The sequence below is a fragment of the Oryctolagus cuniculus genome, chromosome 7 (assembly GCF_051225735.1).
Source record: "Oryctolagus cuniculus isolate XC-2025 breed Fujian yellow rabbit chromosome 7, ASM5122573v1, whole genome shotgun sequence".
In the NCBI taxonomy this organism is placed as follows: domain Eukaryota; kingdom Metazoa; phylum Chordata; class Mammalia; order Lagomorpha; family Leporidae; genus Oryctolagus; species Oryctolagus cuniculus.
The window spans coordinates 140609640-140634913 of record NC_142873.1 but is presented as its reverse complement, the minus strand read 5'-3'; the positions used below and the strand labels follow the sequence as shown (position 1 = coordinate 140634913).

At 56.3% G+C, this 25274-nt stretch overlaps 1 protein-coding gene and 1 long non-coding RNA gene across 4 annotated transcripts in view; one reads left to right on the top strand and one right to left on the bottom strand.

Moving 5' to 3' along the window:
- Positions 1 to 16092, bottom strand: part of SYNC (syncoilin, intermediate filament protein) — a 28825-nt gene extending 12733 nt beyond the window's left edge. Inside the window, 2 exon segments of the mRNA XM_051832114.3 lie at positions 5865 to 6963; positions 15913 to 16092. Of these exon segments, the coding sequence (XP_051688074.3) occupies positions 5865 to 6963; positions 15913 to 15965 (1152 nt within the window). The 5' untranslated portion in view covers positions 15966 to 16092.
- LOC138850688 (uncharacterized) overlaps positions 14928 to 25274 on the top strand; it is a 32403-nt gene continuing 22056 nt past the window's right edge. The window contains exon 1 of one of the 3 annotated variants that reach the window (XR_016211155.1): positions 14928 to 15658. This is a non-coding gene — a long non-coding RNA (uncharacterized LOC138850688). The remainder of the gene's footprint in view (positions 15659 to 25274) is intronic. The other 2 variants (XR_011390800.2, XR_016211156.1) reach the window with 2 other exon arrangements.

Here is a 25274-nt window from a genome sequence, read left to right as displayed (position 1 = left end):
GGTCTCCCATGGGGTGCAGGGCCCAAGGACTTGGGTCATCCTCCACTGCCTTCCCGGGCCACAGCAGAGAGCTGGCCTGGAAGAGGGGCAACCGGGACAGAATCCGGCGCCCCGACCGAGACTTGAACCCGGTGTGCCGGCGCCGCTAGGTGGAGGATTAGCCTATTGAGCCGCGGCGCCAGCCAATAAATAAATTTTTATTTTGCGGGGCTGGCACTGTGGTGTAGTAGGCTAAGCCTCCACCTGCATCATTGGCATCCCATATGAGGACCAGTTCAAGTCCCAGCTGCTCCTCTTCTGATCCAGCTCCCTGCTGATAGCCTGGGAAAGCAGTGGCAGTTGGCCCAAATGCTTGGGCCCTTGCACCCACATGGGATACCCAGAAGCAACTCCTGGCTCCTGGTTTTGAATTGGCCCAGCACTGGCCATTGAGGCCATTTGCGGGGTGAATCAGCGGATGGAAGACCTCTTTGTATCTCCCTTTCTCATTCTGCCTCTCAAGTTAATAAATAAAATCTTTTTTTTTTTTTTTTTTTTTTTTTTTGACAGGCAGAGTGGACAGTGAGAGACAGAGAGAGAAAGGTCTTCCTTTTGCCGTTGGTTCACCCTCCAATGGCTACTGCGGCCGGCGCGCTGCAGCCGGCGCACCGCGCTGATCCGAAGCCAGGAGCCAGGTGCTTCTCCTGGTCTCCCATGCGGGTGCAGGGCCCAAGGACCTGGGCCATCCTCCACTGCACTCCTGGGCCAGAGCAGAGAGCTGGACTGAAGAGGGGCAACCAGGACAGAATCTGGTGCCCCGACCGGGACTAGAACCGGTTGTGCCACCGCGGCAGGTGGAGGATTAGCCTAGTGAGCCACAGCACCGGCCAATAAAATCTTTTAAAAATATTTTTGCAGGGCCGGCGCTGCGGCTCACTAGGCTAATCCTCCATCTAGCAGCGCTGGCACACCAGGTTCTAGTCCCGGTCGGGGCGCTGGATTCTGTCCCAGTTACCCTCTTCCAGGCCAGCTCTCTGCTGTGGCCCGGGAGTGCAGTGGAGGATGGCCCAAGTGCTTGGGCCCTGCACCCCATGGGAGACCAGGAGAAGCACCTGGCTCCTGCCTTCGGATCAGTGCGGTGCGCCGGCCACAGTGTGCTGGCCTCGGCGGCCATTGGAGGGTGAACCAACGGCAAAAGGAAGACCTTTCTCTCTGTCTCTCTCTCTCACTGTCCACTCTGCCTGTCAAAAAAAAAAATTTTTTTTTTTTGCACCAAACTAAATGTCTGCCTTCCATTTCCCATGAACTTTCTGAAGTACGCTCATATTTCTGTTGGACAGCGTGGCCTACACTTGTGAGGTGGGAAGGGAGACGTAGCCTATGTGTGTGCGAGGGCCCAAGGACAAACACGGGAAGGGTGTGCGGTTGAGCGAAGGAAGAGCTACAGAAGCAGGCCCGGGAGTGGCCAGGCATTTACGCATCAAGTCTTGCCCATGTCCAGGAACCCTGGCTGTGGGTCCCAGCCCTGCTCAGGGGGACTATCTGGTCCAATAACCCTGATAAAGCAGGGGGAGGATTCCACACTCAGCAACATCCCAGGAGAGGCAGGCAGAGGGCCCAAACCCATCAAAACGCGGGTCTGAATGCAGACCGGGCTCGGTTCTGTGCTGACGCCCGCCTGGCCTGCCGGGGTCTCCTCGACAAACCTCACACACTCGCTTAATGGCCGGTCTCCGTCACACGTCGAATTCATTTCTGACAAGACCAAGACCTATTCTGGCCGTCTCCGTAACAGCTGCTCCTATTCTTCAGTACGTACGTCACATTCCACCTCTTTTTCCATAGCTAGAGTTCTCTGATTTACCCCGTGGCTAAAAATAATTGTATTTTCCCAAAACTCTCCTCACCTGCACCTCTTAAATCACATATTACTCTCTACCCTGAGTCACAATTGTTTCTGTAATGTTTACATGAGTATTAGCTGTGAAGGACACTATTTACGTTAAATAAAGTAAGTGCCCTTTCATGAGATTGGGGGAAAATTGCAAAAACAAGCCATGAGGGACCAGCCCTGTGGCGTAGTGGGTAAAGCTGCTGCCTGCAGTGCCGGCATCCCATATAGCCCCATTGGGCCATCTTCCACTGCTTTCCCAAGCTCATTAGCTGGGAGCTGGATGGGAAGTGGAGCAGCCAGGACTTGAACCGGTACCCACATGGGAGCCGGCATTGCAGGTGGCAGCTTAACCTGCTATGCCAAGATTTTATTTATTTATTTATTTATTTACTTGTTTTTTTAAAAGACAGAGTGACAGAAAGATATTTTCCATTTGCTGGTTCTCCCCCAGAACAGCCCAAACAGTTAGGAATGGTACAAGCCTAAGCCAGGAGTCCAGAGCTCCATCCGGGTCTCTCATGGGGGTGGAAGGGGCCCAAGCACTTTGGCCATCTGCTGCTGCCTCCCAGGTACACTAGCAGGGAGCTGGATGGGAAGCAGAGCAGCCAGGACTCAAACCAGCACTTCAACGTGGGGTGCCAGCATCATGGGTGGCAGCTTAACGCACTGTAGCAGAGTAGGTTAAGCCGGCATCCCATATGGGCAGCAGCTGCTCTACTTCTGATCCAGCTCCTGGCTCCTGGCTTCAGCCTAGCCCAGCACTGGCTACTGCAGCCATCTGGAGAGTGAAGCGATGGATGGAAGATCTCTCTCTCTCTCCCTCCAACTCTTTCAAAATAAATAAATAAATCTTTTTTTTTGGGGGGGGGAGATTGTTTTGTTTTATAACTATTTTTATATTGGGGAAGAACGAGGGGAAAGAAAGCAGCCCCTAATACTGGTTCCTACTCCGCGGCAGCTTCTTGTTCCATAGGGCTAAAGCCGGCTTTGAGGAAATAAAAGTTTGGGAAAATCCAGGTGTAGCTGCTTTGCGTGTTGTGATGGGCAGAAGGGATGACGTGAAGTGTGGAGGCCCCTCACACCCTCCATCTTGCCCCACACTGTGACCTGGAACCCTGGAGGCGAGCAAAGCACCACTTTCATTCCTGCTTCTGTGTTGATGGCCGTGTAGTGACAGAGAATGACAAGCAAGAAGAGCAACACACCCAGCATGTTGCCAGCAGTGGCTAGCTGTACATCCGTGGTCATCCAGATCTGCCCGGCTCAGATCCTACGCTATCTCCACACAGATAATAAACAAATACACACACACACACACACACACACACACACTAGAGGCTAGCACTGTGGCACAGCAGGTTAAGCCGGCATCCCATATGGGCACTGGTTTGAGTCCCAGATGCTCCTTCTCCGATCCAGGTCTCTGCCAAGGCCTAGGAAAGCAGTGGAGGAGGGGCCAAGACCTTGGGCCCCTGCACCCACTTGGGAGACTCGGAAGAAGCTCCTGGCTCCTGGCTTCAGACACTGAGGCCATTTGGGGAGTGAACCAGCAGATGGAAGATCTTTCTCTCTGTCTATAATTCTACCCCTCAAATAAATAATAAATTAAAAAAAATAAATAAAATTAATTTAAAAAATCTAACTTGGGGCCAGCATTGTAGCACAGCAGGTCACATACGGGAGCTGATTCAAGTCCGGGCCACTCCACTTCCCATCCAGCACCCTGCTAATTGCCTGGGAAAGCAGTGGAAGAGCCTCAAATGGGGCCCCTGCTACCCAGGCGGGAGACCCAGATGACGTTCCTGGCTTTGGCCTGGTCTGGCCGAGCCCGGGCTGTGGTAGTCATTTGAAAAGTGAACCAGTGAATGGAAGATTCTCTCTCTAACTGACTTTCAGATAAATAAATCTTAAAAAAAAAAAGGAGTGGAGGGCATGAATTTTTTAAGTTTATCCCAAGGGAATACCTCTCCCCAAAGACAGAAACATTGCTCTCAAGGGGCCGCACTGGGGTCCTCAGGGACCCAGCAGCACCCAAGGCACACCCTGGGCCACGTGTGTGAGGAACACAGATCCCGCCTTCTAGAGCTCACGCCTGGGACAGACGTGGTTGTTTATTCACTTAGTATTTATAGCCCACCCTGCTCTACAAAAGGATTAGGACTGGCTCACACTTCGTTGAAGTAACTCGAATACAAGGGAGATGGTGACAAATGCACAAAAGAGGAAAGCGAAGAAGAGATTTATAGATTTCAGCCCAGTCTCAAGACTGGGGACCTTGAAGGACGGGGGTGGGGGGGATGGATTCCCGCCATCCAGCCTCCTTCCGCCTGCTCTGGATCTACCCAAGTATGAGTCACTGCTCAGACAGAAAGCGGTGCCCTGGAAAGAACTGAAGGGGGAAGGGGCTGGGGCTGGGCAGCCAGGCTTCAAACTCCCCCAACTCTCTGAGCCCCAGTTTCCTCATCTATTAAAAAAAAAAAAAAACTGACTTGTAGGATTAATGTGAAGATCAAATGAGGTCATGGGTATAAAGATGTGAAACGTAAAGGGTAAGGGCCGGTGCTGTGGCGCAATGGGTTAAAGCCTCAGCCTGCAGTGCTGGCATCCTATATGGGCACCAGTTCGAGTCCTGGCTGCTACACTTCCAGACTTCCAGCTCTCCGATATGGCCTAGGAAAGCAGTAGAGGATGGTCCAAGTGCTTGGGCCCCTGAACCCACGTGGGAGACCTGGAAGAAGCTCCTGGCTCCTGGCTCCTAGCTTCAGATCAGGTCAGCTCTGGCCATTGTGGCCATCTGGGGAGTGGACCAGCAGATGGAAGACCTCTCTCTCTCTGGCTCTACTTCTCTTTGTAACTCTTATCTTTCAAATAAATAACATAAATCTGGAAGGAAGGAAGGCAGGAAGGAAGGAAAGTAAAGGATACAGATAACTCTCAGCCCCTACCACAGGCCTGAAGGAGTGAAACGCACAAAGGAATGGCAGACAGTAGAGTGCAGAGGGGCCGGCACTGTGGCGCAGCAGGTGAAGCAGCCCCCTGCGACGCGGCACCATATCAAACTCCCGTGTGAGAGCCAGCTGCTCTGCTTCTGATCCAGCTCCTTGCTAGTTTACCTGGGAAAGCAGAGGAAGATGCACCTGGCCCAGTCACGGCCATGGCAGTCAGTCTGGGGAGTGACCCCGTGGATGGAGGATCTCTCTCCCTGTCTCTCACTATTTTATTTATTGAAATAAAGACACACACAGAGAGAGAAAGATCTTACATCAGCTGGTTCACTCCCCAGATGGCCACAACGGCCAGAGCTGGCCCAGGCTTAAGCCAGGAGCCTGGAGCTTCATCAGGGTCTCCCATGTGGGTGCAGGGCCCCAAGCATTTGGGCCATCTTCTGCTGCTTTCCCAGACACATCAGCAGGGAGCCGGATTGGAAGTGGGGCAGCTGGGACTCCCATCGGCACCCATGTGGGATGTTGCAGGCAGCAGCTTAACTGCTGAGGCACAATGCCGGCCCCAGTAAAGCAATATATGTTGACAAGCAGAGGTAGACAGCAAGAGAGAGAGAGAGAGAGAGAGACAGAGAGAAAGGTCTTCCTTCCATTGGTTCACCCCCCAAATGGCCGCTACAGCCAGTGTGTTGCGGCCAGCATGCTGCCAGGAGCCAGGTGCTTCCTCCTGGTCTCCCATGGGGTGCAGGGCCCAAGGACTTGGGCCATCCTCCACTGCACTCTGGCCACATCAGAGAGCTGGCCTGGAAGAGGAGCAACAGGGACAGAATCCCGCGCCCCAACCGGGACTAGAACCCAGGGTGCCGGCGCCGCAGGCGGAGGATTAGCCTAGTGAGCCGCGGCGCCAGCCCCAGTAAAGCAATCTTAAAAAAACAAAGTGAGTGCACAGCCCAGAGAACACGGCGTGCTCCGACACAGGACAGCATGCTTCTGCCTGGCAGACGCGTGCCTCCTCCCTGCCCCAGGCTAACACGCAGCCCGCGGCCTACCCTGTACTGCTGCACCTCCTCGTCGCGCTTCTGCCTGGCGAGCGCGATCTGGTCCTCCAGGTTCCGGTTCTGCAGGTGGAGCTGCCGGGCCTCTGCCTGCAGGGGTCTCAGGGCCTCCTTCATCTCCTGGATCTCCGCCTGCGTTTTCTGCAGAGCTTTGGCCCCGGCCTCTTTCCGCTCCAGGAGCCGCAGCAGCTGAGGCTCGTACTCCTCCTCCAGGCCCTGGCGGCTTTCCGCCATGAGACTTTCGAACTGGGCAGAGAGCCGCCGGCTCTCCTGGAGGAAGTGCCCATCGCTCTGGCTCGGGGGTGCCTCGAGTCGTTGCCGCAACTGCTCCTTCTGCTTCCGGTAGGCGTCCCGGAGCTGCGCCAGCTCCTCGGAGAGCTGGGCCGCCCGCGTGGTCAGCACCTGCCGACAGTCGGCAAACTGGGCCACGTCCTGCTGGCGGCACTCCAGCTGGTACTGGTAGGCCACGCACTCCTTGGTCACCTTGAACAGCTTCTGCTTGACCAGCCGCACCTCCTCCCGGAGCCCGTCCCGCTGCAGCTCGGCCTGCGCGTGCAGCTTGTAGGCAGCCAGGATGTCCCCGTGCACTTGCTGCACCTCCCGCAGGGCCGGTTCTCGCAGCAGCACCAGCTCGTGGATGAGCTGGTCCCGCTCCTCTTCCAGGCGGGCCACGGCCTGCACGCACTGCTGGAAGCGCTGCTCCAGCACCTCCAGGTCCTCGGCGCTCAGGCTCTCCTCGGTGCTGGGCGGCGGCGGCGGCGGCGGCGGTGCTACTGCCCGGCTCTCCTCGGGGCTGGGCTTCTCCTCGCTCCCGACCGCCTCTGCCTGGTCCGCGGCCTGCGCGGGCCTCGAGGTCTCCCCTGGCTCCGCGGGCGCCACCGCAGGCACCTCCTCATCCGGCGCCTCCTCGATGAACAGGGTCGCCGCTGGCTTCTCAGTGTCTTCCAGAGAGAGCGGCTCGGCCAAGTCATCAGAGTCCCCCAGGTAGAGAATGTCTTCTAGGTTCAGGGACCACTCCAGAGAGAGCGCAGCTTCTGGGTCCAGGGTCTCTGCCTCATTCAGGGATCCAGAGGTCTCCTCTGCTCCCGACGCCCTGCAAGAGAGACAGATGGTTGGGAGTGAAAGGGCAGTCATGGAGCCGAGTGCTGGTGTCCAAAGCCAGGAGCCCGGGCGTCACACCCACACACACAGCCCCACCACCCTGACGGCACCCCCGCGGGTCACTGTGGTCCCTGACCCATCCTTGAGGGTGGGAAACTCCCAGGGCAGGCGTCCCTGTGTCCCACGGTCCTAGCCACACCCTGTGTTAGAAAACTTTCCTTGCCATAGCTGCGTGTGGGCTCCATTCTCCCTTCCAGACTCACACAGTTCTAACGGTTTTCCCCCAGTGTTCCATCCATGCCACACCCTCCAGGCCCTCCTCACTGGCTTCTCCAGGTGCTCCGTCCAGGTCTCCCACATGGGTGGCAGGGGCCCAAGTACCTAAGCCATCATCTGCTACCTCCCAGGTGCACTAGCAAAAAACTGGATTAGAAGTATGGGGGAAGGGGGGGCCAGCGATGCGGCTCAATAGGCTAATCCTCCGCCTTGCGGTGCCGGCACACCGGGTTCTAGTCCCGGTCAGGGTGCCAGATTCTGTCCTGGTTGCCCCTCTTCCAGGCCAGCTCTCTGTTGTGGCCCGGGAGTGCAGTGGAGGATGGCCCAAGTACTTGGGCCCTGCACCCCATGGGAGACCAGGAAAAGCACCTGGTTCTTGGCTTCGGATCAGCGCAGTGCGACAGCCGCAGCGCACTGGCCACTGCGGCCATTGGAGGATGAACCAACAGTAAAGGAAGACCTTTCTCTCTGTCTCTCTCTCTCTCTCACTGTCCACCACTCTGCCTGTCAAAAAAAAAAAATGAAGTCCGGGGGAGGGGGGTGACCTCAGGACTCCTCTATGGGATGCAGCATCCCAAGCAGGGGCTTACCCCGCTGTACCACAACACCCACCCCGCCCCATCGTGCTCTTCCAAGTGCTGAGTCTAACTAAAATATTTACGGCTGGGGGCCAGTGCTGTGACATTACAGGTTAAGCCTCTGCCCGTGGCGCCAGCATATGGGTGCTGGTTTAAGTCCCGGCTGCTCCTTTTCTGATCCAGCTCTCTGCTATGGCCTGAGAAAGCAGTGGAAGATGGCTCAAGTGCTTGGGCCCCTGCACCCACGGGGGAGACCCGGAGGAAGCTCCTGGCTTCTGGCTTTGGATTGGCTCGACTCAGCTCTGGCTGGCGTAGCCATTTGGGGAGTGAACCAGTGTATGGAAGACATCTCTCCCTCTCAAATAAATAAATAACTCTTCAAAAAAAAATCCTTTAAGGCCTTTTCACACCAAGTGCTATTAAGCCACATCCCGTATTCCTGTAAAACAGCATCTTGTTAGAAGTAGCCAATCTCCTGGCCCATCAAAGGCACGACTCAGATTCTGTGACTCCAACATAGGAGATCCTTGACGGAGCTGCCTGTGGCCTGCCAGCTTAGTCAGTTCCTGCACTGGCCCATGGATGGTTGTGGGCTTCAGTTTCAAATGCATCTTACCTACCGTGGACCTTAGGAAAAATTTTAAAAAGATGCATGTATGTATTTATTTGAAAAGTAGAGTTAGAGACAGAGAGATCTTGCATCTGCTGGTTCATTCCCCCAAAAGGCCTCAACATCTGGGGCTGGGCCAGGCCAAAGTTCGAAGCCAGGAACTCTGTCTGGGTCTCCCACGTGGGTGCAGGGGCCTGAGCACTTCCACCTTCAGCTGTTTTCCCAGGCACACTAGCAGGAAGCGGGATTAGAGGCAGAGCAGCTGGGACTCAAGCCAGTACTCTGACACGGGAGGCAGGTGTCATGCTTTCCATGTTTCAACTCATTTAATCATCATCATTCTATGAGGCTGTTTTCATGTTATCCCCATTTTATAGATCAGGAAACTGAGGTTAGAACAGATGCACTTGCTCAAGGTAACTCAGACCCTCAGTGTGCATCACTCATAAAACAGACTAAATTTGAGCATAGCATAGCCTTCAGGAAGTTTTTCTCCCTTCCAGATACAGAGCACAGTTGTCCTTTGGCGTCTGTGGGGGATTGGCTCCTGTGTGGGACCAAAATCTGCAGCTGCTCAAGTCCCTTATAGAATACGGCGGCACAGGTGCAGGCGTTCTGGTGCAGCAGGTGAAGCCGCCACTTGGCATTCCTGCACCCCGTATCCACGTGTCTCCAATCAAGACCCACCTCTGTTTCTGACCAGCTTCCACACTTGCTGGCTTATGGCTCCTGTTCAGCTTGGCACAGCCCTGCCTGTTGCAGGCATTTGAGAAGTTAACTAGCAGATAAATCTCTTTCCCTCCCTCCCCCCTTTCAAATAAACTTTGTTTTTCTTTTTTTAAGATTTATTTATTTGGGGCCGGTGCTGTGGCGCAGCGGGTTAACACCCTGGCCTGAAGCACAGGCATCCCATATGGGCGCCGGTTCTAGTCCTGGCTGCTCCTCTTCCCATCCAGCTCTCTGCTGTGGCCTGGGAAAACAGTAGACGATGGCCCAAGTGCTTGGGTCCCTGCACCCACGTGGGAGACCTGGAAGAAGCTCTTGGCTTTGGATCAGCGCAGCCAATTGGGGAGTGAACCAGCATATGGAAGACTGTCTCTCTGCCTCTCCTCTCTCTGTGTAACTCTGACTTTCAAATAAATAAATCTTTTTTTTTTTTTTAAAGATTTATTTATTTACTTGAGAGGCAGAGTTACAGAGAAAGAGAAAGAGGTCTTCCATCCTTTGGTTCACTCCCCAAATGGCCACAGTGGCCAGAGCTGGGCCAATCTGAAGCCAGGAGCTTCTTCCAGGTCTCCCGCATGGGTGCAGGGGCCCAAGCACTTGGGCTGTCCTCTACTGCTTTCCCAGGCCATCAGCAGGGAGCTGGATTGGAAGTGGAGCAGCCGGGACTCAAACCAGCACCAATATGGAATGCTGGCACTGCAGGCAGATGCTTAACCTACTACACTACAGCATCGGCCCCCCAAATAAGCTTTAAAAATAAATGAAATGGTATATTTACAGATAACCAATGTACACTTCCCACGTACTTGAAAACTTCTCCAGATTACTTGAACACCTAATATAATGTAAGTGCTATAAAGTGGTTGTTAGACCGTATAGATAGGGATCAAGGACAAGAGAAGTCGGGGCGGGGGCCAGGGAGCACAGGAGCTGGGATGCACCGGGTTAGGCTGCAGCTTGGGAAGCCTGCATCCCAGATCGGAGTCCCTGGTTTGAGTGCAATCCAGCTTCCTGCAGCAGATGATGGCTCAAGTATATTTAGGTTTCTACCACCATGTGGGAGACCCAGATGGGGTTCCTGGCTCCCAGCTTCAGCCTGGCCCCGCTCTAGCTGTTGTGGGCATTTGGGGAGTGAACCAATGGAGGGAAGTTCTATCTCTATCGCTCCCTCCTTCTCTATCTGTGTCATTCTGCCTCAAATAAATTAATAGACTTAAAAAGTCTGTACAGGGGCTGGTGCTGTGGTGTAATGGGTAAAAGCCTCTGCTTGCAACACCAGCATCTCATTTGGGTGCTGATCCAGCTCCCTGCTAATGGCTTGGGAAAAGCAGCAGAAGATGGCCCAAGTGTTTGGGCCCCTGCCACCCACTTGGTAGACCTGGAATATGCTCCTGGCTTTGGATCCGAGTAGCTCCGGCCTTTGTGGCCATCTGGGGAGTGAACCAGTGGATGGAAGACCTCTCTCTCTACCTCTGCCTCTCTGTAACTCTGCCTTTATAATAAATATTAAGGGGAAAAAAAGATCTCATATAATTTGTGACCTTAAAAAAAAGGAAGTTTGGCCTACCGGATAAAATACTGTTAGCAAGCCTGTGTCCCGCATAGGAGTCCCTGGGTTTAATACCTGGTTCCAGCTCCTGACTTCCGCTTCCTGTTAATGCAGACCCCAGGAGACAGCAGATGACTTACTGGCTCAAATGACTAAGTCCCTGCCACCCATGTGGGAGACCCGTACTGAGTTACAGTTTCCCAGCCTTGGCCCCGTCCTGCCCATTGAGGGCATTTGGGCAATGAATCATTGGATTGGAGCACTCTCTCTCTCTCTACCACTCAGATTAGAAAAAAAAAATTTTAAGTCACACAGTATGATTTTTTTCAAATATTTCTGATCAGCAGTTGGCTGAATTAAAAAAAATATGGAACCCACAGATACAAAGGATTGACTGCTTAAATCAAGAAAGTCCAGGCCTGCGCCACGACTTAGTAGGCTAATCCTCCACCTTGCGGCACCGGCACACCGGGTTCTAGTCCTGGTCGGGGCGTCGGATTCTATCCCGGTTGCCCCTCTTCCAGGCCAGCTCTCTGCTGTGGCCAGGGAGTGCAGTGGAGGATGGCCCAAGTGCTTGGGCCCTGCACCCCATGGGAGACCAGGATAAGTACCTGGCTCCTGCATTGGATCAGCGCGGCGGCCATTGGAGGGTGAACCAACAGCAAAGGAAGACCTTTCTCTCTGTCTCTCTCTCTCTCTCTCACTGTCCACTCTGCCTGTCCAAAAAAAAAAAAAAAAAAAAAAAATCAAGAAAGTCCATGCGGTCTCAAAGAACTTGATTTACGATATTGAAAAGGCCGCTGCATGGGGCCAGCATTGTGGCATAGCGGGTTAAGCCACCTGCTTGCACCTGGCATCCCATATCAGAGTGCCAGTAAGTGCTTGGGGATGCAGCAAGTGATGGCCATATACATGGGTCCCTGCTGCCCACGTGGGAGATCCAGGTGGAGTGCCTGGCTCCTGGCTTAGCCTTGGCTGTTGTAGACATTTGAGGAGTGAACCAACAGATGGAAAACCTCTCTCTCTCTTTCTGTAACTCTTTCAAATAAATAAATAAATCTTTAAAAAGAAGAAAAGAAAAGGCTCCTGCTCGTCTTCGAGTTTTTACTTTTATTTTTTAAGATTTATTTATTTATTTGAAAGTCAGAGTTACACAGAGAGAGGAGAAGCAGAGAGAGAGAGAGAGAGAGAGAGAGAGAGAGAGGTCTTCCATACACTGGTTCACCCCCTAATTGGCCGCAGTGGCCAGAACTGCGCTGATCAGAAGCCAGGAGCCAGGAGCTTCTTCCAGGTCTCCCATGCAGGTGCAGGGGCTCAAGGACTTGGGTCATCTTCCACTGCTTTCCCAGGCCATAGCAGAGAGCTGGATTGAAAGAGGAGCAGCTGGGTCTTGAAACGGCACCCATATGGGATGCCAGTGCTTTAGGCCAGGGCGTTAACCCGCTTAAGTTTTTACTTTTAAATATTTATTTGTTTGTTTGAAAGGAAGAGTTACAGAGAGAGAGAGAGAGAGAGAGAGAGAGAGAGAGGAGAGATTCCATCTGTTGGTTCACTTCCCAATTGGCCATGATGGCTGGGGCTTGGCCAGGCCAAAGCCAGGAGCTTCTTCCAGTCTCCCACGTGGGTGCAGGGGCCCGAGGACTTGGGTCATCTTCTGCTACTTTCCCAGGTGCATTAGCAGAGAGCTGGATCAGAAGTGAAGCTGCCGGGACTCGAACAGGCGCCCATCTGGGATTCAGGTGGTGGCTCAATCTGCTACGCCACAACACCAGCCCCTGTGTTCAGATTTTAGCTCTAACTTGTAACTCCAAGTTCCTAATGAGGATTTTTATTTTAAAACATGATGTACTCTCCTCCTGTGTGACACGCCTTTCTGCACCTCAGAGAGGCTTCTGGAAGCCATAAAAGTGGCTTCGCCAGGCCCCGACCATCACTGACCTCAGTCGCCTGGCCCCCGTGCCAAACACGGAGCAAGAAGACAACCTGAACCATCGCCAGTCATCCTTATCACCTTAGCAGACAGGCAGAGAGGAAGTGGTTTCCAGCCTTTCTCACCTGCTGTCACAGGCACCTGCCACTCAACCGCTCCCAAGTTGTCTCCCCTGCCCTGCGTGCTGCCTCTGTATTCTCCAGCCAGCAGAAACACATGGCCACACTCAGGAGACTGCAGATGAGGCCAGAAAGCTCTCCACAGCTCTCTCCTTCCCCTCGGAGCCAATGCTCTGGGAACTGAGTTTCTGAGCTCAGAAAGCCTCATCTCCACCCACTGCCAGGGCCCTTGTCCAAGCCATCGTCTCTTACTGGCACTCGTGTGCCAGCCTTCTAAAGGCCTTGCCTCCTTCCTCCCCCAAGTCTCTGCTCCGCAGTGCCACACTTAGCTGATTACAGCATAAAGAGAACCATGCTGCTCCACGTCACAGGTCCTCAGAGATGTGGCCCTAGCCTGTTTGTTGTAGTCTCAACCTGTGGGTCACTCCTGTAGCCCAGCCAATACTCACCAACCCAGGACACCTGGGACCTATGCACACCTGCTACTCTTAGCTCTCTGTGTCTCAATGATTCAGCCACTTGAATACCCCCTGGCTAGAGAACAGTCCTGCACTCCCTGGGAAGGTAGTGCTCCCAGCACCAGAGAGGATGCACCTGCTCAGCCAGCAGGACGCACCGCACACTCAACAGAACCCCCCCTTTCCCAGCAGAGGCCCCTCATGTCATGCTCCTGCCCAGGCCCCCACCTTGGATTGTGTTCAAGGCACTATTCCAAGAAGTTCACAGGAATCCTCAAATACAGAATGCTTATCTCATTTTTTTAAAAAAGATGTATTTATTTATTTGAAAGGATGACAGAGAGAGGGAGAAACAGAGAAACCCATCCTCTGGTTCACCGCAAATGGCCAACATCAGCCAAGCCTGAGCCAGGTCAAAGTCACAAGCTAGGAACTCTGTATGGACCTCCTACATGGCTGGCAAAGGCCCAAGCACTTGGGCCATCTTCTGCTGCCTTCCCAGACACATTAGCAAGAAGCTGGATCTGAAGAGGAGTAGCCAGGACTCAAACGGGCGCTTCAATACGGGACGATGGCGTTGCAAGCAGCAGCTTCACCCACTGCGCCACGACACGGGTCCCAGGCTCATCTCATATCCCCGCTTTACAGATGAGGAAGGCAAAGCACAGAGTAAAGAACTCACACGGGGGTCTGGAGGCCGTGTTGGTCGGGGAGCCTGGGGATGCCTGGCAGTGTTTGCCACTGTGCTAGGGTAGGGGTGAGACCTAAGAGGGAATTAGGGCACACAACACACAGCTAGTGGAGCCAGTGTCACGGAGCAGCAGACCAGGCAGCCACCTGTGACACTGGCATCCTACAGGAGCGCCAGTTCCAGCCCAGGCTGCTCCACTGCCGATCCAAGCTTCCTGCTAATGCGCCTGGGAAAGCAGTGGAAAGTGGCTCAAGTACCTGGGCCCTGCCACTCACATAGGAGACCCAGATGCAATTCCAGGCTCCTGCCTTCCTGCCACTCTGGCCATCTGGGGAGTGAACCAGCAAATGAAAAATCTCTCTCTCTCCCTCTGTTTCTCAAACAAATAAATACATCTTTCAGTTTTAAGATTTACTTGAAAGGCAGAGTTACCGAGATGGTGAGACAGAGAGAGATCTTCCATCTGCTGGTTCGCTCCCCAAATGGCCAAAATGGCCAGGGCTGGAACAGAGCAAAGCCAGGAGCCAGGAGCTTCCTCCAGGTCTCCCACACGGGTGCAGGGGCCCAAGGACTTGGGCCATCTTCTACTGCTTTCCCAGGCCACAGCAGAGAGCTGGATCAGAAGTGGAGCGGCTGGGACTCGAACCAGCACCCATATGGGATGTTAGAGGGCGGCAGCTTTACCCACTACGCCACAGCACTGGCCCCCAAATAAATCCATCTTTTAAAAAATAAAGAATTAAACTTCACACGGCTTGGCACACAGCGGTCAGAATATGTGTTCTTTAACAGTTCCTACACTTCCTGAAGCCTCGCTCAAATGCCCTCCGCTGTGCAGTGTTTCCCAGGCGCCATCTCCCTCCCCGGGCACCGTGAACGCAGCTGGTCTTGCACTCAGCCCTCCGCATTTCACAAGTACAGGCGTCTGTCTCCGTGCCAGCGACCCTGCTGAAGACAAGTGTGCGACTCCCTCGTCCCCTATTCCCCCGGGGTGGGGGGTCTGTAACAGGCAGGCAGGCAGAAACCCAAGGCGCTCCAAGGTGGAAACTGGCCCAAGGTCAAACGGCAAAGCTGGAAGTGGAAGCCGGGTGTCCTGGGCGGCTACCACACAGCCTGCGTCAGCCACCCAAGGTGTCAGGTGCTGCTGGAGGCTGCCCCCCCGCCCCACAGCTGCCCAGGGGAGACAGAGCCAGTGTCGCTGGGGCTCCTCACCCCAGGCTCCCCAAGGCCCCACCGCTGCTACTCAGTCCCTGTCCCCAAGCTGCCCACCAGGACTGTGGTGGGGCTGTGTCTGCCTGTGTCTACCTGTCTGGCCTACAGCAGTAGGGGTGAGTGAGCGCACATGTAACTGTGCTGGGCCCTGTCCCCTTGGGTGACAGTGACTGGGTGTCACCGGGTCTTTGCTCTGCCACCTCTTGGCACACCAGGAGCTCCCAGGGCCCCAGCCTGATCTGAAGACAGAAAAACTCCCCACTCTCCCCCAACCCCCTGAGCCGGGTAAACTGAGGCTGGATAGATTGGAGGGTTTCCTGCGGCTGGGCTGAGACGGCAGACCCCCCTCCACCCCAGCCCGGGGGCAGCTGGGACCACAAGCTGCCTGGGCAGACTGAATCTGAAGCTGGCAGATGCCCAGCCTTGCGCCAAGTGTCCTACATGGCGAAGCCGGCCACTGGAGACCTCCGCACCCGGCACGTTTGGCGTGAGGGGGCAAAGGGAACCGAGTCGTGAGTGTCTGCAGGCCACCCGGCAGGTGAGCAGTGCCGGCCACTGGCACGAAAGGGTTAATTCTCACGCATCCCGTAGGAGGGGGAGGGACAAGGACGCCCCGCGTGGGCGGAGGCGCTAGGACCCCGACCTCTACTCTCCGGCTCCCGGCTGCGGGTGGCTCCGCCCCACGCCCCACCCTGGCGGGACCACCACCCCACAGGCAGGCGAAGGGGGCCCGCGGCGCGCCCCGCACCCCCTCCCCGCAGGGCCGGCGACGCGGGTCCCGGACGGTCCTACCTCGCGGCCTGGGCGGCGCCATCCCCGCCGCGCGGCAGCTCCGGGCTGGCCATGGCTGCGCGACCCCGAGCTGGGCGGCCGCGTTATTAATAGCGGGCCCCGCGGCACTCGCCCGGCGCCCGCGCCAGCCGCACTGCCAGCTGCAGCCGACACCGGATCCCGCCGGCCCCAGGCCGGGCGCGCCCACTTGGCCCGGGCTCCTGCTCGCGGGGGGGAAGAGGGGGAGCGGCCGCACGGCCCTGGGGGCGGGGAGAGGCCGCCCCTTCCCTCCCCGCCCGGGATGGGTGGGGGGCGCTTAGTGGCGCCTCCAAAACTGGCCAGCCCCGAACCTCCCCGCACCTTCCTCCTCCCCGCCTTTCCCTTCCCGGGGTCCTGGTTGCGGGGACGAGGGAGGGGGCCGTGCAATCTCCGGAGAGCCCTTCCACGGCCCAGCACGGGGAGAGGGCTCGGGCCGGGGATCTGTAGGTATCCAGCACCCAGCACCCCCTTCAACACACGCACACAGGTCGCAAGTGATTGGCAGGGTCGGCGCCTTCCGACCCCCGCCAGTGCACCGCGCAGGGGCCTGGCGCGCGGCCACGCTCCCGGCGGCGCCCGGAGGAGCGCTGTGCCGCTGTGCCCGCAGCTGTCGCGGAGGGGTGGGGCAGGGCGCGGGCGGGCGCCGTGGCGCGGGCGGTGGGGGGTTAGCGGCCACACCCCGAGTGCCTGGGGACAGCCTGGGGCCTGGGGCCCCGTGGCTGGGTTTCCGGAAGGACTGGGAGGATGGCCCAGGGAGTTAAGCCTGCAAGCTGGAGTTCTGCTGCCCCACCCAGTGAGGTTCCCTGGGGCCTCTCCCTGAGGTCCACCTGTCACCCCCCTCAACTGGGCTTCTTCCAGCTGCCAGGCAAAACCCCTCGGCCCCACGGTCAGGGTCAAACCAGTCCTCAAGTGCGAAGCTGCCGGCCCTCCCTCCCTCCCGGACCTGGGCCCCTGGCGTCCTCCCAGCTGATTCATGTTTTCCACTTAGCGCCCTTGGGTCCCGGGTGGTCCTTGCCTCAGTCGAGAAGAACGCGGGAGGGCCTGGATCCTGGTGTTTCATCAAAGGCCTGGAGTATGGGGTGGGGGTAGGGTACTCCTGCCGTTGTGTGGCATGGGGTGGGCTTGGGGGCAGCTGTGCCAGGAAGGTGTGTCCATGGTTTCGAGTCTGGTGTGTGGAGGGCAAGCCTAGGGGGTTGTATGCCCATGTGTGACTCTGGGGGGACCCGGCCTTTTGTGGTGGGCATGTGGATTTGCGACTGCTGGGTCCCAGGGACTGGGCCTGCGGGGGGGAGGGGCTATAGTGACCAGTGACACGCACGTCACGTGTGTTGGAGATTGGGTGCCCTGCCTGGGGGCCGATGTGTGTGGTTGTCGCAGCAGGGGGCGGGTTGGTGCGCCCCAGCAGCTGTGTGCGTGTCCTGTGTGTGTGTGACCGGGGTCCGTGCCGGGGTTCATTCATCGGCGTGTGTCTGAGTGTGCACGTGCTGCGGCTGTATAGCTCTATCCCTAACCCCTCCGGGCGGCCCAGCACACCCTTGTAAGGCATGCACGAGAAAAAGCCGGGTTTCCAAGGCTGCTGGTCATTTTCTGACTTAGGCCTGAACTATTCCCGGGGAGGAGGTTGGCAGCGCCCCAGCTGCTGGCTGCCTGATAACTGGTGCCAGTCAGAGGGGCGCGGAGGGAGCAGGGCCAGGCCTGCCAGGGCACTGTTTGCTGCTGATGCCAGGCAACGGGCAGCACGGATGGCCTTTGGCAGGGTCATCCCGGCCCCTGCAGCGTGGCCCAGGAGCTGACCCCGGGCAGTTCCCCAGGGCTGCCTGCCTGCCCCCCAGCACCTCTCTTCTTGGCCCAGACACGGAGTCTCCCAGGGTCCCGGACACTCTTCCATTTCTGGGCCATTGTTCTCACTGTTGGCTGAGCCTGGAGCACCTATCCCAGCTCCTCCTGTGCCTGCTTCTCCTCTCCCTCCTTCAGCTCTCAACTTGCGCCATCCGTTCAGCCGGCCCCTGCCCTCAGTGTCCACCTGTTTGCTCTTTTTGTTTTGAAAGATGCATTTCTTTATTCAAAAGGCAGAGTGCGGGATCTGACATTGTGGTGCAGCAGGTTAAGCCACTGCCTGTGATGCCGTCAGCCCATATAAACGCAGGTTTGAGTCCAGGCTGCCCTACTTCAGATCCAGCTCCCAGTGAATGAACCTGGGGCTGGGGCGGGGGGTAGGGGGTGTATGCAGCAGAGATGGCCAAATGCTTGGGCCCCTGCCACCCATGTCACTTTCAAATAAATACATTTTTTTAAAGATGTTTTTATTTGTTTGAAAGTCAGAGTTACAGAGAGAGGAGAGGCAGAGAGAGGGGTCTTCCATCCAATGGTTCACTCTCCAGATGGCCACAACAGCTGGAGCTGGGCCAATCTGAAGCCAGGAGCCAGGAGCCTCCTCTAGGTCTCCCATGCGGGTGCAGGGGCCTAAGGACTTGGGTCATCTTCTACTGCTTTTCCAGGTCATAGCAGAGAGCTGGATCAAAGAGGAGTAGCCGGGACTAGAACTGGCGCCCATAAGGGATGCCAGGGCTTCAAGCCAGGGCGTTAACCTGCTGCGCCACAGTGCCAGCACTTTTTTTTTTTTTTAGGCAGAGTTACGGAGAAACAGGGAGAGAGATCTTCTGTCCACTGGTTCACTCCCCAAATGGCCCAACAGCCGGATCTGGGCCAGGCCAAAGCAAGGAGCCAAGAACCCCATCTGAGTCTCCCACATGGGTGGCAGGGACCCCAGTACTTGGGCCATTGTCTGCTGCCTCGCAAGAGCGTGAGCAGGACATTGGAACCAAAGCAGGGAGTAGCCAAGACTCCAGCGGGCACTCTGATAGGAGATGCTGGTGTCCCGAGCCACAGCTTGACCCCCTGCACCACAATCCCTGCCCCATCTGTTTGTTTCCTTTCTGTCTCCTCACCTGTGTCTTTGTACAGAAATCTTCTGCCACACAATTGTTCATTTTCAATTCCTTCCTTCTCAGTTTTCCCCACCGGGATGGAAGCCCTACAGGAGCAGGGAGTGTGTGTGTGTGTGTGTGTGTGTGTGTGTGTCACTGCTGGGATCCCAGGAGCAGCAGCGCCTGGCACATGGGGAAAATCGTTGAAGGAAGGAAGGAAGGAGGGTCCTACCAGGGCAGATTCAGGCAACAGTTGATGCCGCCTGGGCGGCAGGCTTGGGCTGCTCACCACCAGGCAGGCCCAGTGGGTGTAGGGAGCACAACCACGCATGTGCCCAGATGGTGTCTTCTCCCAGGCAGGATGAGCTAAGCGAGGTACAGGACTCAGTTCACTTGGCAAGCACTGGTGCTGGGTCTGTGCCAGGCCTGTGTCAGAGCAAATGGCCTTATTTGGCCCAGGCCTGCAAGAAGCTTTCATTGTAGAGAAGGCTAGAACGGTCTCCTGGGGTGGAGAGGCCTGGGCCGAGAATGATGCCAGATCGCTGGGCTGAGTGCCGTGATCAGCATGGAGAACCAGGGAAGCTGGGGCCAGAGAGCTCAGCTCTGAGCTTGTGACAGCCTCTTGGACAAAAGAACCTGCACTGGAAGGTTGAGAAAGGCACAGGTGCACGTTCAAGGCCAAGGGCAGCCACGCCGTCAGCCTCCCCACAAAGCCAAATGGGGAAGAAGAGAGAAAGCTGACCTTGGTGACAGGCTCACCGAGGGAACACCTGGCCTTCTGGCTTCAGGTGGGGTGTGGCCAACAGGAGACCTCCGCAGGAGACTGGAGTGGGAGAACGGGATGTGAATATTTACTTATTATGCCTGCCTCTGGCGGTTACTGGGTCTCTCTAATGAAGATTTAGCTCCTGTTGGTCAGGTGCCCTGCACCCATGGGTACAGACCCTGTCAGTTTCCTTAGTAAAACTCCCTCCCTAGGGGCTGCTGCTGTGGTGCAGTAGGTTAAGCCTCTGCCTGCAGCACTGGCATCCCATATGGGCAGTGGTTTGAATCCCGGCTGTTCCACTTCCCATTCAGCTCTCTGCTAATATCCTGGGAAATCAGTAGAAGATGGTCTCAGTGCTTGGGCCCCTGCACCCATGTGGGAGACCCAGATAAAGCTCCTGGCTTCGGATCAGCCCAGCTCCAGCCATTGCAGTCATTTAGGGAGCAAACCAGGGGATGGAAAACCAGAGGAACCCCTCAGCCCACCTTACTCAGTCTTTTTTTTTTTTTTTTTTTTTTTTTTTTTTTTTTGAGATTTACTTATTTGAAAGGCAGAGTTACAGAGAGGCAGAGGCAGAGAGAAGTCTTTCATCCTGTGGTTCACTTCCCGAATGGCCGCTACGGCCAGAGCTGCACCGATCCGAAGCCAGGAGCCAGGAGCTTCTTTCAGGTCTCCCACGCAGGTGCAGGGGCCCAAGGACTTGAACCATCTTCTACTGCTTTCCCAGGCCACAGCAGAGAGCTGGATCAGAAGTGGAGCAGCCAGCACTCAAACCAGTGCCCATATGGGATGCTGGCACTGCAGGCGGTGGCTGTACCTGCTACACCACAGCACTGCCCCCCTACTCAGTCTTAAGCCTGTAATGACCTGGGTCGGGGGAAGGGGTAAAGGGGTGCTGTGAGGGCACAGGAGTGGGGGGCGGAATTGGGGCGGTGGCAGAGCAATGAGCAGGGCAGTGGGGAGGCAGAGCCCGGGCATTGCCTCCCACCATGCCCCAGAGCACATGCAAATGGCCAGGGGAAGCCATGCTCTCTCAACCTCAGTTCCTTGCCAGCGAAGTGGGCGGCTGGCACCCAGGGGTGCAGCTCCTCCTCACAAGACTGAAAAGCTGTCAGCTATGACGCTCCACCCTGGAGTGAGTGGACAGGAAGGTGTCTAGCACGTTTCCTGTTATCAGGATGCAGGCGAGCCAAGCCACTCAGTTGTTTTGTACCAGCAAAACACCTAGAGGCGGGGAGGAGGCACAGCGATGCCTGGAGATGCCTGGAGGGGCCCAGGGAGCCAGGGTGCAATGCAAGCTTTGGGAATGACGGGCCAGAGCCAGAGCTTCGGCACACACCTCCTCGCTGTGTGCCGTTCCGGAAGTCGCTGTTTTCTCCTCTGCAAAACTGGACATTTTTTACATCGCATGTTTACTCTAAGGATGAGCTAATCACAAAAACATTCACCCAAACACCAAAGAAAGAGCGACTTCTACTAGTTTTTCAAGAATTATTTATTTATTTGAAAGAGCCAGAGAGAGAGAGAGAGAGAGAGAGAGAGGGGTCTTCCATCTGCTGGTTCACTCCCCAAATGGCAGCAACAGCCAGGGCTGGGCCAGGCTGAAGCCAGGAGCCAGGAACTCCCACATCTGGGTCTCCCACGTGGTTGCAGAGGCCCAAGCACTTGGGCCGTCCTCCGCTGCTTTCCCAGGTGCATTAGCAGAGAGCTGGATCAGAAGTGGAGCAGCCAGGACTCAAACCAGCACTCACATGGGATGCTGGTATCTCAGGCAGCAACTTACCCCACTGCGCCACAGCACTGGCCCCCTTTTTTTTTTTTTTTTTTTTTTTGGACAGGCAGAGTGCATAGTGAGAGAGAGAGACAGAGAGAAAGGTCTTCCTTTTTGCCATTGGTTCACCCTCCAATGGCCGCCGCGGCTGGCGCGCTGCGGCTGGCGCACCACGCTGATCCAAAGGCAGGAGCCAGGTGCTTCTCCTGGTCTCCCATGGGGTGTGGAGCCCAAGGACTTGAGCCATCCTCCACTGCCTTCCCGGGCCACAGCAGAGAGCTGGCCTGGAAGAGAGGCAACCGGGACAGAATCCGGCGCCCCGACCGGGACTAGAACCCGGTGTGCCGGCGCCGCTAGGTGGAAGATTAGCCTATTGAGCCGTGGCGCAGGCCACAGATTCTATTTCTTAAACTCTCCTTTCTCCTTCTGACTCTCTCCTAAACTGCAACCAGAAGCCGGCTGATGGCAGCATAAGTCTTCACTCATTCATTCATTCCAATGTTTATTAAGCCAGACAGTGTTCTAAATGCTAGGGACACAAAGACAGTAAATCATTAAAGCAAGAACAATATCTGGACCTTTTCATGGCTGTAACCCTAACCCTGCGTTCTCAATAAACGATGGCCAAATGAGTAAATGACATTAACTGTTTTTTTGAGCCCTTCCTATTAGATGGCAAGGTAGAGATTAGCCTACGTGCGTGAGGGAGGGTAAAGGAGAGGCAGAAGCATGCCTTGGAAGCAGAGCGGCATAACCTGGGCATAACCTCCAGTGGTGGGTCCCAGCCCGCTCCAGAGGGCAGCTTGGAGGAATCCTCCCCACCCTGCTCCAAGGGGGCTTTTAGGTGCAGGAACACTGCTGATAAAGTCCTGGAAAGAACGTCAGGAATTCCATGCCCAGCCGTAGATATCCCCGAGGAGGAGGAGGAGAAATACAGGGCCCATTCCCAAGGCCATAAACGCTCTGGACTGGCTGCACTCTCATTAAACTCATTAAACTCGCCCAGCACGCTTGCTGCTACTCTGTCTCAGATCTGAGTTAGTTCTTTCCTTCCTTCCTTCCTTCCTTCCTTCCTTCCTTCCTTCCTTCCTTCCTCCCTCCCTCCCTCCCTCCCTTCCAGATTTGTTTTATTTATTTGAAATACAGAGTTATAGAGAGAGGTAGAGACAGAGAGAGTCTTCCATCCTGTGGTTCACTCCCCAAATGGCCACAACAGCCAGGGCTGAGCCAGTCCAAAGCCAGGAGCCAGGAGCTTCTTCCGGGCCTCCCACACGTGTGCAGGGGCCCAAGGACTTGGGCCGTCCTCCGCTGCTTTCCCAGAAGCATTAGCAGGGAGCTGGATCGGAAGTGGAGCAGCCAGGACTCAAACCGGCGCCCATACGGGATGCCGGCGCTGCAGGCCGGGTCTTTAACCTGCTGTGCCACAGCGTCAGCCCCTGAGTTCTTTCTTACTGAAGACAAGGACCTCTGAGCGGCTGTCTCCAGCACCAGCCCGTGCTCCATGACAAGCCAGGCCTTATATCTGCGTTGTCAAAATGACTTGGGTGGGAGGGGGCTTCAGCATTGTGGAACAGCAGCTTAAGTGGCTGCTTGTGACACTAGCATCCCACATGGGTGCCGGTTCAAGTCCTGGCTGGGTCCCAGTTCGAGTTCCACCTGTCCTACTCCCTGCTCAAGCACTTGGGCCCTTGCCACCCACCACCCACGTGGGAGACCCAGATGTAGTTCCAGGCTCCTGGCCTTCATTACGGCCATTTAGGGTCCTCTGCCCGCTCAGACTGACTCCCGAGGGGCCCAGGAATGCACAGACTTTTTGTGTTTCTATCCCAGAGCTAATGACTCAATCTCCCTGAACCTCAGATTATGCTCTGGGAACTGAGCACACACGGAAGAAACGCCCAGAGCCTTGCCCAGGAGACAAGAGGCACTTGACAAGTGCTATTACCTCCCGCCCACCGCGGTCGCTCTCTGGGGGTCGCCGGCCTCCCCCCGGGTCTGGCCATCAGGGCCCAGGACGCCGCGCCCCCGCCGCCCCTCCCGACGCGGGGCTCTCCAGCAATGCCGAGCGCCGCCTCCTGGGGGCGCCGCCGCTGCGCCGCCGCGCCCCTGTGATTGTAGTTCCCTGCGCAGCCGCGCGGGGCCGCCCGGGCTCTGTTTTCAGGACCGAGGGCGCGTGGACAGCGGGACGGTCTAGTCCGAGCTCCATCACGGAGGTTCTTGCTCATTGATCAACAGTAGTGGTCACAGCACCAGATTCACCAGTAACCGGCTGTTGCCGGCTGTTACCGATGGACAAGCGCCTTCGGGTGCTGGGAGGCTCAGGGGGAACCGGGCCTTAGACCCAGAACCCCCCACCTACACCGTGCCTCTGAGCAGTTTTCCCCAGCTTTAAAATGGGAAATATAAAAATACACTTACTGAGGGGCTGGCGCTATGGCGTAGTGGGGAGGTGGGGAGTGAGGGGGTAGGCAGCTGCCTGCAGTGCCGGCATCCCATATGAGCACCGGTTCGAATCCCAGCTGCTCCACTTCCCATCCAGCTCTCTGGTATGGCCTGGGAGAGCAGTGGAAGATGGTCCAAGTGTTGGGCCCTGCATCCACTTGGGAGACCCAGAAGCAGCTCCTGGCTCCAGGTTTCAGATCAATCCAGCTCTGACGGTTGTGGCCATTTGGGGAGTGAATCAGTGGATGAAAGACCTCTCTGTGTCTCTCTCTGTCACTCTGCCTTTCAAATAAATAAATAAATCTTAAAATACACTTATTGGGGCAGTGGTTGACGAACCCCATGTCCCACATTGGAGCACCTGGCTCTGATCCCTACCTCTGCTCCTGAGCTCAGCTCCCTGCAAACGTGCATCCTGGCAGGCAGTGGACGATGGCTCAGTAAACTGGGTCCCTGCCACCCCGTGGGAGACCAGGATGACGTTCCCCCGTGGGGAGTTGCAGGCATTTGGGGAGTGAGCCTGTGGATGGCAGTTTCTCTCTCTTCTCTTGTCTGCTTCAGATTAAAAAATAGAAGACATACTTAAAATACACTTCTTGAGAAGAATTAGCAAGTTCCTGGCAGGCTCCTTGGAGGGCAGCTTGGGAAGTGCGCGCCCCCGCTCTGCCAGGCGTCGCTGGTTCACTCCTCCTGCACTGGGGGCCTTCCCAGGCTCCCCGGGCCTCAGGCCAGAGGCCAGTCCCGGAGCTCAGTCCCAGTCTGCCCACTGCTCCCTGCAATTCTCCTTTACCTTCGGACCCTCAGCCTCCTCTGGGCGCTGCCCCCACCCCCAGCCCCACATGCAGGCTCAGGCCAGCCATCTTCGTCTGCCTGTTCCCACCAGAGCAGACTGCAGCAATGCCCCGTCCTGTGTCTGCCTCCCTCTTCCGAAACCCCACGCAGCAACCTTCCCGGGTTCCCGGCCTTTGCAGGAGCCTCTGTCTGGAGCACCCTTTCCTCTTCTTACCCAGGACACAGAACTGCATGTTGCCTGGCAATAGCGCTGGGAGCAGGAAGCCCACCCACTGTGGGCTCCGTGTGTGCCCAGGCCCCAGCCCGGGAACTGGAGCAGAGCGCACAGTCAGTAAATGCATATCCAGTAAACGAGTGGTCATGCCGCTGTGGTTTGCCTTTGTCCCCCAGAAGTTCCTGTGTTGCAAACTTGACCCGTCGATTCATGTGTGAGTGGTATTTGGGGGTGGCTTTGGGGGGTTAATCAGGATTCGATGATGTCATGAGGGCGGAACCCCCAGTTGACATTAGGGGCCAGCACTGTGGCGTAGTGGGTAAAGCTGCCACCTGTGGCGCCAGCATCCCATAAGGGCACCGTTCGAGTCCCGGTTGCTCTACTTCTGATCCAGCTCTCTGCTATGGCCTGAGAAAGCGGTGGAAGATGGCC